The following is a 16,176-nucleotide window of genomic DNA, read 5'->3' on the forward strand; positions in this document are numbered from 1 at the left end:
CCTGACTGTATATATTCTGTTTGTGTAAATAATCTTGTCAGTTTACAATATATATATGTATATATATTTATTTACGTTTGTGTTTGTTAATAATTCCTGTTTATTTAACTATATATTTGTAAATACTATTGTTTAAATTTCTTATATTTTCACGTATCTTTCCTCTCTTGCAAGGAGCACCTGTAACATAAATAATTTCCCCTCGGGGATCAATAAAGTATTTCTGATTCTGATTCTGATTCTGAGTACCCAGAGAAAACAGCCCCCTACCCTGGGTCCAAACAAGGAACCCTCTTGCTGTGAGGTGATAATGCTAACCACTGCACCACCGTGCCACCCAGTTCGCTTAATGTTTCTTACTCCTACTGTATGTCCCTACCATCATCCAAAGTCCTCTCCAGGATGGGTGGAGAACTGGGTCGTCCATCTCCAATCCGTGTGAAAGCCAGAACCTGGATCTCATAGAGCACGTATTTCCCCAGACCGGTCAGCTGGACGCTGTGGGTGGCGTTCCCCTCCACTGTCCAGAAGTGGACTGCACTGTCAGAGTCCTTCTCTTTGTACACCACCTGATCCAGTGAGGACATAAAGAGAAGTGGGAGGGAAAGAGGGAATTTGGAAATTAAGTGGCCTCACATACTGTCACCCTGCTGCTTCGTTTGTGTTGTGCCCAAAAATAACTATCATCTCTAAAAAGTAATTAGAGGTCTTTGACTGCTCGGTAAATAAACACATAAAAAGCACAGACAGACCTTGTAGCCCAGAATGAGACCGTTTCTGTCAGGCTCGGGAACTTCAAACCAGCGCACCAGGATACTGCTGGAGGTGGTGGCAAAGGCAGACACGTTGGTGGGTCCACAGGAGGGGACTGGAAAACAAAGAGAGCAGAGAGGCGAAAACATTATGCCTGAATAGTCCATTGTTTGCGATTTACTCTGGAAAAAAATGCATTTGTCACGCTCCCTATGTGCATGTGTATTTACTGTGTGGATGTAGGTGTTCTGCAGAGATGCAGTTTGACTGATCTGCTACGGTTATATCATGTATGCTTGTGTTTGCACAAAGCCTCTGATATCCCGGTATACCCTCCAGGCCTGCTGGAGAAAAGAAAAAAAGACTCAAGAATAGGCCTTTTCTCTTCCTTGGCACTCATCCCTGGACATAATGCGCTGATTCCTAAGAATTTGCTGGAGTGAGTGGAAAAAAAGAGCAGAGGAATTCCACATTCGAGTCCATGTGTTCTCAATTTCCTCAGTCTCCTTCCTTCACTCCTTCCATTCCTCACTACCCAGCGTCTGGTGAGTGCTATGAAAGCAGTTTGTTACTTCTAATATGACTCATAGATGTTCAACACAGATGTTACAAAAACAGTATCAGAGGAGTAATCAGACGGCTTTCTTTTTTAGAAAATCAATATAAATATGTTTGTGGTGCTTGTGTAGGGATTTGTGTGTTGCTGTGGGGCTGTTTCAGGTGTGAAACAAACACCTCATTTCAAATATATTTAGAATATTTAGAAGCAAACAAATGTGCCTCTAAATATTTTATGGTCCAGTGTGAAGGATTTTGGGGGGATGTACTGGCAGAAATGGAATATATTAACTATGTTTTCTTTAGTGTCTTATCACCTGAAAATAAGAGTCATTGTCTGTGCATTCAAATACCCACATTACCATATTATATAGTATGGCAGAAAAAGATTTAGTATGTCCCAATAAATACCAGGATGTTCTACTACATCTGGTCCGATGTTGCAGTATGTAAGCCAGCATGCTTTTCTGGCTATTCTGACCCACAATCCTCTGCACAGCGAACGATATGTCACATCGCCTGAGCCGCAGAGAGATGACATCTTGACAGCTGTTTGACAGTTGTCAGAAACTGCAACGACGGCTGACGGCGCATTCAAGTTACTGATGACCAGTTGAACAGTAATAACAGGAATACTGATTAAGTGAACAAATAATCACAAACAACAAAAGGACATAACTATAAAAAAACAATTACAGAGCTGCAGATGTAAATGTGTTTCACTGTCGCAAATATAATATGTGAGAATCTACAATCTGTGCAGTTATAACTTTAAAGTTAAACTGCACACATTGCAAAATAACAACAGCAGAGCTCTCCAGGTTGATCTCTGTCTCTGGCGAACTCAGTAAGTGATGTTCGTTTTATCTCCAAGGTAATGGACATAAAAGCAAGAGGGTCAACGTTCAGAGTGTAACGTTACGAGCCAGTAGCATGTCCCCATCGTGTTCATACTGCATGCAACAGTAGGTACTTTTTAAGGGCAGCTGCAGTACGTACTAAAAGTAAAAAGAAAAAGTACATGATTCGTAACACTTAGAAGGAGCCATTTATATCAAAATATGGGGGAGATCTTTGTCCAAGGAACCGCCATGTTTCTACAGTAACCCAGAATGGACAAACCAAACACTGGCACTAGATATTTGCTGCTTTGAGTCTGCCACCATAGTTAGCAGCCCCTCTGTGACAAGCTTAACAGCATCCAAAAAACCCCAATGATTTTTAACGTGACACTGCTTTATTCAGTGTTCTCACTGTTTTAAATCACTGGGTTAGTTTGTTTTGAAGAGATGAGACCTCTGGGGATAATTCAGCTCCTGGTAAAAACCTCCTGAAGGTCTGGATCTTAAGTTGTCAGAGTAAAATGTGCAAAACAGCGTTGGAGAAGCATGGACTTTTAACATGAAACTGCTTTAGTGAGTGTTTTTTAACAGTTTAAATCATCAGGTCTGTTTAATTTTGAGAGGAAGAGACCTCTGGAAAATTTGGCTCCCGGTAAAAACCTTCTGAAGGTCTGGATCTTAAGTTGTCAGAGAAAATCATGCAAAACAGCGCTGGAGAATCTCTCATTTATAACGTGAAAATGCTTTGTTCAGTGTTGTGACCAGTTTTAATCACGTAGTCCGGTTGCTTTGGAGAGGAAGAGACCTCTGTGGATAATTTAGTTCCTGGTAAAAACCTCCTGAACAATGAACACTGAAGGAATTCTAATCGGGAGTTCATGCTTGTCACATGGGAGAAGTTTCAGCTGGTTGCAATCTGCAATCCTCACTGCAAAACGCTACTAAATCCTGCATACTGGTCCTCTAAGTAAGCAACGCTATGTTTTTGTACTCCTAATGACATCAGACAACCGCTGTTTTTCACCGAGGATAACAGATAAGGTGCTAACTCACCAGACTCCCTCGTCCTGCCTCTGACTGGCTGGCTCCAGGGGCCCGTCCCGATGCCGTTGACAGCCTGGACCCTGACCTCGTACTCCGTCCACTCCTCCAGGTCCTCGATGGTGAATTCTCTTTCCAGACGGTCGGCGATGATGTGGGTCAGCGCCCGGCCCTGAGAGCCTGCACGGGAGTACTGAACCCTGTAGCCCACCTGCTCTGCGTTGCCGTTGTATTCCCACTCAGGCAAAGGCTGTGCATGAACATTGAGAGACGGGATGGAGAGGAAAAGTGCGTCAAAACAAGCCAGACTCCTTGGATTAGATCATTTTCATGGTCTAACATTATGGATAATTTGGAGAGGATAAGCAACTTCCTACTTACCATCCATCGTAACCAAAGGCTGGTCTCGCTGGCGGTGCGCAGGGTGACGTTGGCAGGTGCCATGTCAGGAGGAGCAGGCAGGGTCTGGATCTTTCTGGAGGGCTGACTGGGAGGACTGGTGCCCACGATGTTCACCTGACGCATGCGGAACCTGTCGTTTGGAGTTAAAACATTATAATGTGTCCTGAAATCACAGCTCAGAATCTGGCAACTTGAAATGAACATTATGAGCTGTACTGTAATACTTGCAGTCTGCATCCTCTTACATGAGGCTTATTGCATTTGAACGGAGATCAGAGCGTTGAATATGAATACAGTACGAACATGAGCGGAGGGCTTATTTTTGTTACAGCCTGAATATGCAAAGAAAAAAAAAAAAAAAAGCACCATTTTGATCCAACGTGAGTGATTAACTCTGCTAAAATGTAAAGTGGCAGCGATGATGTTGGAAATGATGAGAACTATAGCTGCTGAAGGTCTTCAGGGATTGGCTCAGTGAAGTGTTCGGTGGTTTATATTGAATGTGATCATGGAAAACAAGCCGACTGCAGTGAGATACAGATCATGTGCGTGCTGTAAAAATAATTTCAAAATCACACTATCCGTAACGAGCTTGTATCCAAATCAAAGGAGGAGAGGAGATAAAGCTCCTGGGATGTGCTGAAATTAGACGAGATACTGGAACGCACAAACACCTTATCTGTTGTTTGTCGCAATCGGCACGCGCTTGATTTCCATGTTATCTGTCATTAGATTATACTGGGAGAATCATGAGAAGGTTTGTCTCTAATAAGGGCATTTTATTGCTGTAATAACGCAGTACGCTGTGTAAACAGTGGACAAAATAAAAGTCTGTGCTTTGGGCCTAGCTGCATGTGCACTTGTGTTTGTTTGCTGCTCAATCTGGGCCCATTTACATGATTCATGAAGGTTCAGTGTGCAGGATTGAGGCGTATATGTTGGCAGAAATGGAATATATTATAATAGGTGTGTTTCTTTAGTGTATAATCACCTGAGAATGAAAATCGTGATGTTTTTATCATCTTATAATGAGCTGTTTATATCCACATAGGGAGCAGGCCCTCGCTCACAGAGTTAGACATGTTTCTGCAGCAGACCAGAACTGGCTCTAGAGAGGGCCATTCGTATTTTTACGTTGGCCACCGTGGACAGAAGTCCCTCCGTGATGAGAGCGTTTAAACATGAAACTGCTTTGTTCAGTGTTTTTACCGGTTTAAACCCAGAGTTGCCTGAACTGGTTGATAACCAGCTTTGTAGTGCCGGATATCCAGACGGCTAATGTTAGGGTTAGTCAAACCAGACAACAAGAAGATATCCTGGGTAAGTTGAACTGGCTTCGTCGTATAGGCCTCTGGTCCATTTGTCTACGTGAGGCGAAGACATTTGCGGGTAATTCAGCTCCCAGTAAAAACCTCCTGAACAATAAACACTGAAGGAATTCTAACCAGAAGCTTCAGCTGGTTGCAATCTGCCGTCCTCACCGCTAGATTCCACTAAATCCCCCTACATCTTACACACTGTTCCTTTAACCAAAACCTCTTAGAGTCAGAGGCTTGTGACAGATAACAGGAGACAGACACAGTTCTCAGGAGGCTACCTGTAGAAGGTGTACGGGTTGAGACCTGGCACCTCCAAGGAGCGAGCCTCAGGTTCGTTGGACACCTGGTGGACCATCACCCAGTCCTCATTTTCTCCCACAACACCCACCTGGGACCAGGACAAGAGAGCGTGTGTCAAATACAGCAGATATAATAAGCGTGAACAGTGTAAGCACTGCAAACCTCTGAAGAAAAATCTTTTCTTGGGAGTCTTGTTGTTTACTCTAATTCTATTGTTGTTTATTCTACTGGTGTATATACTGTAATTACATTTTCACACTTCAAAGGTGAGACTCTTGTGAATTCAATGAGCCCACTTTTATTCATGTGTGATGATGTTAGCCCCCATAGCAGCCATTTTATTGTAGTGAGACCATTTTTTTAAATGGACATCAGTGTATAAAATGACCTATTGTGATGTTTAGGATAATCACAGCCCAGTGAAACTTTACATACACAAGCTACAGACCTGGAGCATTCAGAGGATGTGTGGCTTTTATAGGTATATTGACAATAAGAAGGGTTTCTGAGCAGTTTCCAGAACAGACGTGCTCGCCATCTCAAAAAAATGCAGAAATCTCCAAATATCAAAAGTTTTTAATACCAAATCCCAGCACTGATATTTCTTTGGTGTTCCTCAAGGTTTTGGTGCATTAATATGATATTTTGGACCATTTTTTAAATCAAATCTCCATCGTATACTTCTATCATAATGTTCTAAGCTCCTATACACTCTCAACTTTCCAAGTCTGAATAGGACCCTAACAAAACACAGTGTTTACTTCATATTTATGACTATAAACACGTGCCTGATTAATCCTCAGGTTCTCTGCTTTCAGGTGATGTATAACACGTATATGTAGCATATACTGTTGAACTGCTATCTCCCACTAAAGATCCCCTGCCTCCCTGAAAAAGACAATCTTTTTTCTCTGGTAGGGAGGGGCGGAGTGGAAGAGGTTAAGGGAATTGTGACTTCAGCTCTGGATTAAATCTGGTTCACCTGGGCCTCCACCTGCCAACGGGAAATGGAGGTCTTGCCATCATAGCCAGGTTTGAACTGCAGGGTGACAGAGCGTGGGCCGATGTTGGAAATTGCCATGTTGGTAGGAGGGCCAGGAAGCTCTGTGAAGAAGCAGGAGAGAGAAGGAGACAAAGAATAACTGACACTTCTATAGGTGCACTTTATGTGGCTGCCTCTCCCACAGGGTGGCTTTGCTTTGTAGACTTTGCTTGGGAAAAAAAAATAAAAAATCCATCAACCACAGTGCCCCCTTGTGGCGGCACAGATACTGCACACACTCGGTGATCTGACTCCTTTCTCTCTCTTGTGCTCCCAACTTCAGCTAAAACAGCAAAACTAGATTAGACTTGGAAAAGATGCTTACACAGAGTACACAGGCGGAGACAATGCCATGAATGTCAATTACACCGCAGTTATCTGGAGATACGATTCAATCTGATATCTCACTGTTTACACTTGAGCTGAGTAAACAATAAGAATGGATTATTCCCTGGAAATCCTGGAAGGGAAACAAATCTGAAAATGGTGAATTCAAAGAACAGCAGGAGGGTTTTTTGTGTATATGAATATCATGGTTTGTTTGTGACTGTATGTAGGGATGTTTTTGTTTTCCTGTGTCTAGGAAGGTATGTATGAGCATAAAATAATTCATTCTTCATCCTTTTTTTTCCTCTTGTGCTTTCCTCGAGATAAACAAAAAACCCACCACAATATATCCCCATTCCACAGCACAATATAGTTTACATAAATCCAAGCTGAAGTCAACTGTGGCATATTGTGAGTGTGGACAGTACCCTAATATTAAAAAGATATAATCACTCCCTCCGGCACACTGAGCAATTTTTTCCAAGATTGCTTAAATGCGGGTGTATTCAACCTTAATGAAATGCAGATTACACGTGTCGTAGTAAAATTAGCACTTCTAAATCATTTGCATGACTGATTATCGAGGTGGCTTTTAGCCGGATCATTACGGTACAGTTTGCAGGCACACAGGTGTTTTCCTTACACGTATACAATGAGAGTAATCACCGTTCTGGGGACTGTAACTGCTGCTCTGAAGCCTGCTCTCAATACAACAGCCTGTCATTTCACAGGTTTCACAGATGTACCGGCTCTGAATGCTGCTCGAGTAATTGATGTGGGCATTGTATTTTCTATGACACAATTTTGCAAATATGAAATCATTAAACACCGTAATTGTCCTTAAAGCTCTCGCGGGAGCTGTTAGTTTGCGGATGTGGCGCTGATATGTGTATGGGTGGGGTGTTTTTTCTGCTCTGTCCCAGCCGAGGTGACTGGGGCTCTGATTTCATTTTGTCTGGCGCCAGATGACAGAGAGTGTGTGTTCACAAAATTTAATGTGAAACAGTAAATATGCAGGACGGGAAGGTTTAATAAAGGTTCCCACCTCTGACTGAGACATGTTAACAGAAATCCTGCACTATAAACTGGAGAGTTTGAAGGAGGTACAAAGGCTCTAGTGAAAGATGCCACTGAGGTGCATTATGGGAAATGTGCTTGACACCTTACAGGAACTAAAAGGCAGGATAGCTTGGTCTTGATTGCTTCCTTTTTGATAATTATTTTTCCAATCAGTCCCTCAAGCACCCCTGTCAGTGGATTATCCAGACAAAGTAACTGGTAGACCTGCATGATGTGAGGAAAATTTGCAATGTGCGAGAACAATAACTACGTTAGCATGCACAAAATATTCCAGTTTTGGCCCCTATTCCCAAAAAGACAAAACTCCTACTAAGGCTGGGCAGTATCGAGATATTATATTGTTATCAAGATATGATATAGAGATATATATTGAGAAATATATAGTCTTGATATGAGACTATATATCGTCTTAGCTTTTGGTTATCGTTGTATTGTGATATTGAATAAATTCCAAGCAGAAATGTGGGCTTGACTTTTGGGCATCTATCTCAACGCCAGACTTGTGCTGCTGATCGCCACACAAGACAATGAATATAAAGGGAAACTTTGCTGATATTGAACCAGCTGTGTGGCATCGCAGTGTGTGCTGCTGTGTGGTATTTGGCTTTGCCCCTGTGCTGCTGCCAGCACCCAGACCTCTGCGGTTGGACAGGTGGGGAGCTCCAGAGGAAGCCAAACAACATTCAATGTGATGACACACAGCTGGTTGAATATCAGCAGAGTTTCCCTGCTCCTTTCACTGGTTCCTGTACAGCAGGGTCAGCCTTTGTTTCACTGTTATAATCATTACAAAGCAAAAGCAGCATGTGTATACATTCAGTAGGCTATATCTTCAGTAGCTAGCTAGCTAACCCTACACTTTTCAGGGTTTGATTTTGGTTTTGGAACAGGGAAGAAACGTAGATCTTTTTCCAACCTCTCCAGGTAACGAGTATCATTAATACACGGACAACATTTAGCTCCAAAGATTTACTCACCTAACAGAAAATCTGCCCACATTTGGCACTTGATTTCTGACCCTAATGGTGGGTGTAGATAAAATAATTTTTCTTATTTTTTGCTGTCTCTTGTGATGGGTTGATCACGCATGTTCATATCATGATAACTATGACAATATGATTTATCGTTCAGCACTAGTACCTGAGTTCGAGGGAGATATCCTTTAACAGTGTGGCTTGATATCACAAAAGCTAAGTGAGAAAATAAGGTTTTGTTTGTGTGTAATTTGGGTGTACTGACCCTTGCATGTCTGTACTTATTGTTTGGTGACTGACCTGGCGGGACGCCGGAGGAGATGGTGGAGGAGGACAGCTGGCCCTGGCCTTTGGAGGTCATTCCTGCCACTTCGATGGTGTAAGTGGTGAGCGCGGTGAGTCCAGTGACCCTGTACTCTAAGGTGACGTTCGGCAGGTAGTGGGTAACTCTGGTGTTTGTTCGGTTGTACTCCTCCCACGAAATGCGGTAACCTGGAGAGCAGCAGAGATGGGTTGACAGCAACAGACAGAGAATCCTCTCAGGGAAAATTCAACAGCAGTTTTACTACAATAGCAACTCTCAGCTTGCATGCTACAGGGCAAGCTAACAGAAATATTAAATTAACTTCATCAAAAATTGAATATAGCAAATTAAATCAGCCTGTGATTATACCTCCCTGCACACACACACACACATCCTCCACCCACTCCCATCCACACACTCACACACGCTTACCCTCTCAAAGTTAATGCAATTTGCTCCTTGGCCAGCAGCTCTTTTCATGTGATTGCATAAGGCATTAGGCAGCATTTCTTGCCAAATCAATAATTTCACATGGCATGTCAGTGTTTGTCTCCTGGGAGTGTGCAGCACATTAAAATGCTTTGGAAAAACACTTCACAATATTCTGCTAAATCTCAACCTTTGTAAACACTTGAATATTAATGTCACTGGTGGGCATTTGTTCTTCACTTGAAGTTGAAGTAAGATAATTATGCAAACTGGAGCTGAAGTAAAATTTGGCTCATAAGAAAGATATTTATTTAGGATATTTTGACTGTGCATCCCTGGACAAGTCAGATGAAATCTTTATTTTGAAGATAAAGGCCTTCCCATTTTATATTTTTACTCCTGCTCCTCGTTTTCGAGTGCCACCTTTGAACACAGATACAAGGGGTAGTGGTTGACATCTTCCCCTATGAAATGGGGCAACCCAACAGGATCCTGATATGCTGGTGTTCACAAAAACAGACACACTGAATGTTGCCAGATATTGCCACTATGCCGTCATCTGCAGTGGTAACTTCTTTTTCTTTGGCTACAGGAAGCCTTTTGCACTTGTCAGGAAGCTTGCAATTTGTTCACAGCTTAAGTTTCATGCTGCTAATCGATCAAACAAGTCATCAAATAAAAATGAACACCACTTCATCACTAGGCAGCTAGCGGTGCTCTGTAGGCTAACGTTAGCAACCCGTGCTCTTAACCTGCCAGTCTGCACTGATATTAAAGGAGCTGTAACAAGTGCAGTAACCTCACTGCTGGACACGAGGTTCACTAGATCGCTTTCAATTGATCAAACAAGTCATCAAATAAAAATGAACACTACTTCATCACCAGGCAGCTAGCGGTGCTCTGTAGGCTAACGTTAGCAACGCATGCTCTTAACCTGCTAGTCTGCACTGATAATAGAGGAGCGGTAACAAATGCAGCAACTTCACTGCTGGACACTAGTAAAATTTCCGGCATCATATGCCATCAAAGAAGGGAAATGCGACATGGAAATGTGTCAAAATGCAGGACTGTCACGCACAAATCAACAATAACAGTGTCACGTTAGCTAGCTCGTTAGCTAGACATCGACATTGTAGTGATGTCTTTTGTCAGGCTTGTTAAAGAGAAAAAAATCGTAACACATTTAAATGACAATAAACTAAGAAAGTGATTGTTATCCTAATTTTTAAATCTTTATGAATGAAGAAAATGCATTTGTGGGTTTCTTTTGTTGCGTGTGCAGCTGTCTTGCCGATGATTTCTCATAAGACTCGGTCCTGTCTTCCCGCAGGAAGTGCGCAGGGCTTTGAAGCCAATATTCGTAGTGGCCAAATTACAACTTCTGAGCCCATCAGGTGATACCACCGCGCCCAAAAAGACTCTTTCCTATATATACATTCTTATATTGGGAAATGAGACGTCTGTAAATCAGTGAATGACTTGTTTTGGGCATCACAACTTCCGCAAATGACTGGTTTCACTATCGGGATTTGATCCATTCGGTCAAATAACATTTGGGAAGTCTAGAAGAGCCTCACGATCAAAAAATTTTATCCTCACTCAAGTTAGCAGAGTGATAAACCAGAAGTAGCCAGCTCGGCCAGCGGAAGTCTCTATGGACCCCACTATGCAGAAGATCTGCGTAATTTCATACCGCGGAAATGGAGCTTTTTTGACTTCCTGGGCCACCGAGCAACTTTCATAGGAATAAGCAGGGTCCCACCTTGAATGCTGTATCCAGGTCTCTTAATACATTCATGCTCTAACCCAACAACAGTCGAGACACCCTCCTAGACATGAATGCGTAAAATGTAGGGTTATAGGCTAAGTGATAAGGGTACGGGTGTTTTGGGATTGGGCCAAATTTACTTTTATTTTTCAGGACTGGTTACTGTGTCATTTTCTTTACCCTAAGCATAAACTGCTCCTTAGGCATAACGAAAGACGGTGTTGACTGTATGATACAAACCCAAATTGCAAGCACATTGTCTCATACTAAAAAATGTAGAGATTAATGAGAAGCTAAATTTAACCAAAAGCCAAATGATCTCTCTGTGCACAGTTACAGATTCTGTACCATTTGCCATAGAAACAGCAAGGTTTAACGATCTCCCTGAGACCAGGAGCAGCTTTGTTTTTTACGTAATTTGGACGAGAATGAAAACAGTCCATTTGAAGTTTTATTGCTCTTTATATAGTACGGTGATTTAAGGGCTACATTTTTAAAACGTCCTTCATCTCTGCTTACTTCTCCCATTATAAAAGACTTGAGCTGTGTTTTAGAGTGGGAGCCTTTTTTTGTGACAGATTTTATTTGCAGCTCAGGGAGAAGAGACAATGGAAGTTATATCATTTTCTGACAAGTGTTGTCTCGCTGCGATGGTATATTTGATGTCTTATAAGCTCATGCCACGGCAGCAGTATGTGCGTGACGCAAATAGAATAAACAAACAATGAAGTAGCTGTGTACCCACGTCAAGAGCTACGTGTGTCGGGCTCAATAAATGAGATGAAGCAGTTGATAAAGTCCCCAAGCAGACATGTTTATATGATTCACACTCACACCAATGTTTTGTTAAATGTTTTTAACACATAATAGTATTAAAAACTCTGACAAGAGGCCAGGAGGCAAATCTATTGTTTCCCCTTCATCAGATCTTGATCTTTGGCTTTGGCTTTCTCCAGCGCCTACTCGCTAAGTTGACCTGTGAAAGAGCAGTGCGCATCAAGATGGCTAGCATTAGCATAAGAGGATTTTAGCGCTGCTCATCGTGGACTATATTGCTGTCATTGTTCATTTTAGTCAAACCATACAGTTTGAAAACGAGGCGCGGCTTCGGAAAGTGCACAAAAGCACAAAGTGAACACCTCTCTAGTGACAAACTCTGCACAGACACAAGTCAGTATAGTCAAAATCAGACCCTTTAATACACATTTCTGAGTGGAGGGGGACTGTACAAAAGTAACATACAACAAAATCTTCCTGTGATTGGTTTCTCTCAGCAGAGCTGTGACAAACACCACCATGAAAAAGCCTTTCTCGCCACACTTTAAGCACAAGTTTGGGGTGAAATGTACCTGTGAGGACTCCATTCTTCTCGCCGGGCTCACTCCAACTGACTTTAAGTGAGGTGTCCAGGATCTCAGTGAAACTCAGGTGACCCACAGCACCGGGGGCTGGACAGGGACAAATAAGGATAATGAGCTGGGCCTTACAGGCAAATGAGACACTCTCCATACAGTATTAATTCACCGCTGATCATAGCCGCAAACTGGTGACGGCATTAGCATTTCAAATATGTTTACAACAAAACGAGCAAAAACAAAGTAATTGCTGGAAAAAAATAAAAATAAAAATGAAGACAAGTTGAGGGAAATTANAAAAAAAAAAAAAAAATGAAGACAAGTTGAGGGAAATTAAGAGTTTTTAAAGCCTAACCAATCATCTCTGAGGGAACTAACTCCCAATTATGATGATCCTGGCTGGATGCAGAATACACTCCGTCATTAGCACTTCTCTACAACTTCGTTCTGCATGAATAATAGATCTTGCCTGCAGGACGTGTTACTGTGAGATGCTCGTGTCCCCTCGCCACCACACGAGAGAAAACTGTGGAAGAAAAGTCACTTACTGTCCTCATGTGTCCTTAATGCTTTGGGCGGGCTGCGGGGGCCGTCTCCGGGCGTAGTGAAACACAGCACAGAGGTGTAATACTCTGTGAACTTCTTCAGACCTGTCACATATCCCACGTGGACGCTGTCCTGGAAGTTAGGTCGCACTGTTACCATGGCAACTTCTTCGTCCTTGCCAGGCTCCCAGGCCAGCAGCTAAAACAGACGCGCGGAAAGGGAAAAAGTCAGTCTGAAGAAAATTACCCAGACAGCAGCTAATCATTTTTTCTGTAATAATCCTCACACATTCATTCTCACAAAACTAACAGCAGTGTCTCTCCCCGGTAATCCTGAGCCACTCGGAGGAGTTATTTGGCATCATAGCTCCCCCAAATATATTTAGAAAGATACCCTGAAGAGGTTTTGATTGGCTCCATTATGACAAACTGGGAGAGGCAAAGAGAGTCAAGGCTCATGAGAGGCATGATAGCATCCCATCATGCATGTTGATTGCGGACCATATAGCATCTACAAATGGGACCTGGATCGACCAATTAGGTGCTTAGGTAATGAGTCCCAGTGGCAGGTCTATTGGGTTCGTTTCAAGTTTCCAGAGTGAGAGAGCTTCCAGGGAAGTAAAGAGCTGGCAAGACGATGTCAGAGGGATGGATCCTTGACTGTCTGCCACTCTTTCTCTCTCTGTCTAACTTGTTCTGTCTTCCCTTAAAATTCCTCCTTTGCCTCACTTTTGATCACCTTTTACACTCTGTCTTCACTTTTTCTATCTACAGCCTTAAAGGAATACTTCAACCCCCCTACTGACTACTTCTATTAGTTTACTCATCCTGTGTTACGTTGAATTTGTGAAGAAAACTTTTCCTCGCATGCCTCTGGTGATCAAAGAATCCCGAAACAGAAAAACATCTTGATGAATTCATGTCATAGGGGTCCACGATCAGTATCAGCAAAACTCTACCAAAACATCTCTCACACAACTCATGCAGTATAATCCAAGTCTAATATGTCCAGTTGTACGCTCAGTGCTTTCCAAACAAACTTTCCGAAAGGAAGCTCAAACTAAAAACGAAACTTACCCATGCTCTCGTCCAAGCCAGACTCCATTGACAAAAACAGTAATTTTACCTTGCGGAACACTGGAGCTGCTGGTCTACCGCTGCCTCGATAAGTCAGTTTGTCTATGTTATTGTGTGACTTTGGTGACCCTGAACTAACCCCTAAGAACGCTGAAGGCACACAGTACCACAAACAAACTAACTGATCAAGGCAGTAGTAGACCAGCAGCTCCCATGTTCAGTGAGGTAAAATTGCTGTTTTTGTCAATGGAGTCTGGCTTTGAAGAGAGCATAAATATGTTTTAACTTCAGTTCAGTACCTCGTCAGAAAGAACCGTCTATTTGGGAAGTGCTGAGCATACGACTGGATAAATGAGACTTGGGTTATACTGCACGAGTTGTGTGAGAGCTTATAAACAGATGTTTTGATATAGTTTTGCTGTTGTTAAACTTGGACCCCTATGACTTCAATTCATCAAGAATTTTCTCAGTTTTTGGATTCTTCGTTCACCGTGGGGTCACGCAAGAAAAACAAACCTTTCTTCATTAATTCAATGCAACATGGGGTAAGTCAGTGGTGTACACATGGTCTTTATTCCATGACTTAAAGTATTCCTTTAAGTCTCTCCCTGGAAAAAAAAATCTAGTATTTAAAATTCAGATTTGTACAGTGCCAGCTGAGTGAGGCCTGTGGAGCGCTATTGAACAGCGAGACAAAAGGCAGAGAAAAAACCCCAGTGACATAATTAAGTCTCAACAGAGAGTCACCGGAAAAATAGAACTACCCTATGGCTGTGACTTTATGATTCCCTGTGGGGTACATTTGTTTCATGAACTATACACAAGAGGCAGAGAGATGGACTATATTCAAGAGCCCATGACAAAATAATGAAGACATTCATCATTACGTGCGCACGGCTTCACAATAAAACATGTGAGAAATGGTTGCAAAGATAAAGAGAATGACCTCCGACTGACAAATGGGTGAACACAGTCCATCGTTCACGATGGCACCAAATATCTTTTGCCCCTTGGCTTTTCTCTCCCTCTCGCTACACAGGATATGTGATACTACAAGCTCAGCTCTGACAGTTCTGTCAATGGACGTGATGGCTGGTGGTGACGGCACCGCGGCGGCTACTGACCCTGTAGCCCTGGTTGATGCCGTTGATGAACTGAGGGTTAGGGGCTGTCCACGTAAAACGGATAGTTGTCGAGTTGACCGCCTCGGCCTGCACGTTGCCAGGGGCGATGGTGGGCACTGGGATGGACGAGGAGAGGAAGAAAAAGCGAGACAGAGGGGAAGGAAAAAAGGAAGAGAAAAATGGAGGAGCGGGGAGACAAAAAATAAAGGTGTGAGAGCACATTTCAGTCGACTGCTGGAAGTCTGCCTGCATCTATTTTGATGTCAGTATTGATCGCTGCTGCACAGGTCACGGCAGATACCGCCATCACTCTCTTTCTGATGACACCAACACCTAATACCAGGGCTCTCTGTGGGTTTGTTTGAGACTGTGTGAGCTGCTTATGGATTTCAGGGGGCTGCCACACCTTTGTGTGGTCCTCACAAAGAAGAATCAATGCTAATGCAGCTGAACATCAGTCAGCTGGCTTTTAGTAGATGATATCAGTCAGAGATGAAAATAAACTTGATGCTAACTAGAGGAGTTTTTAATTTGTGTACTTGCAGGATGTTGCATCCAGCCTCATTCATCATTAATAATCACCATGCTAAAATGAAACGCTTGCTTAAAATTAACACACATAAATGCAGACTCATTGAAAATGACACATTCAGTGATTAAGAAAGAAAATAGTCAGCATATCAGCTTTGTTCTCAGATCAATAAGATTGATGATATAAGCGCTCACCTCCCTGCAGAGTCCACTCAGTGACTTTGTGGCTGAAAGTGCCCAAACCCGCCCCGTTGTAGGCAGCCACCTCGATCTCATAGTTCGTCCAGATGATGAGGTCCTCCAGCAGCAGGTTCGTCACATCAGGACTGGAAATGTTCTTCATCTGGTAGTCCACAGGCAGCCCGGTCAGACGGTACCTGACACACACATATGTGCAGTTTAAAT

At 42.8% G+C, this 16,176-nt stretch overlaps 1 protein-coding gene across 1 annotated transcript in view; it reads right to left on the reverse strand.

The window, feature by feature from the left end:
* The window catches only part of sdk2b (sidekick cell adhesion molecule 2b), a 454,891-nt gene that overhangs the window by 48,039 nt on the left and 390,676 nt on the right, over positions 1-16,176 (reverse strand). The window contains exons 17-27 of the mRNA XM_050059698.1: positions 15,967-16,148; positions 15,241-15,356; positions 13,043-13,238; positions 12,489-12,587; positions 8,939-9,130; positions 6,198-6,319; positions 5,194-5,303; positions 3,576-3,726; positions 3,207-3,444; positions 753-868; positions 380-569 (exon numbers count right to left, since the gene is read on the reverse strand). Of these exons, the coding sequence (XP_049915655.1) occupies positions 380-569; positions 753-868; positions 3,207-3,444; positions 3,576-3,726; positions 5,194-5,303; positions 6,198-6,319; positions 8,939-9,130; positions 12,489-12,587; positions 13,043-13,238; positions 15,241-15,356; positions 15,967-16,148 (1,712 nt within the window). The remainder of the gene's footprint in view (positions 1-379; positions 570-752; positions 869-3,206; positions 3,445-3,575; positions 3,727-5,193; positions 5,304-6,197; positions 6,320-8,938; positions 9,131-12,488; positions 12,588-13,042; positions 13,239-15,240; positions 15,357-15,966; positions 16,149-16,176) is intronic.

Source organism: Epinephelus moara, chromosome 13 (assembly GCF_006386435.1).
Source record: "Epinephelus moara isolate mb chromosome 13, YSFRI_EMoa_1.0, whole genome shotgun sequence".
Lineage (NCBI taxonomy): Eukaryota > Metazoa > Chordata > Actinopteri > Perciformes > Serranidae > Epinephelus > Epinephelus moara.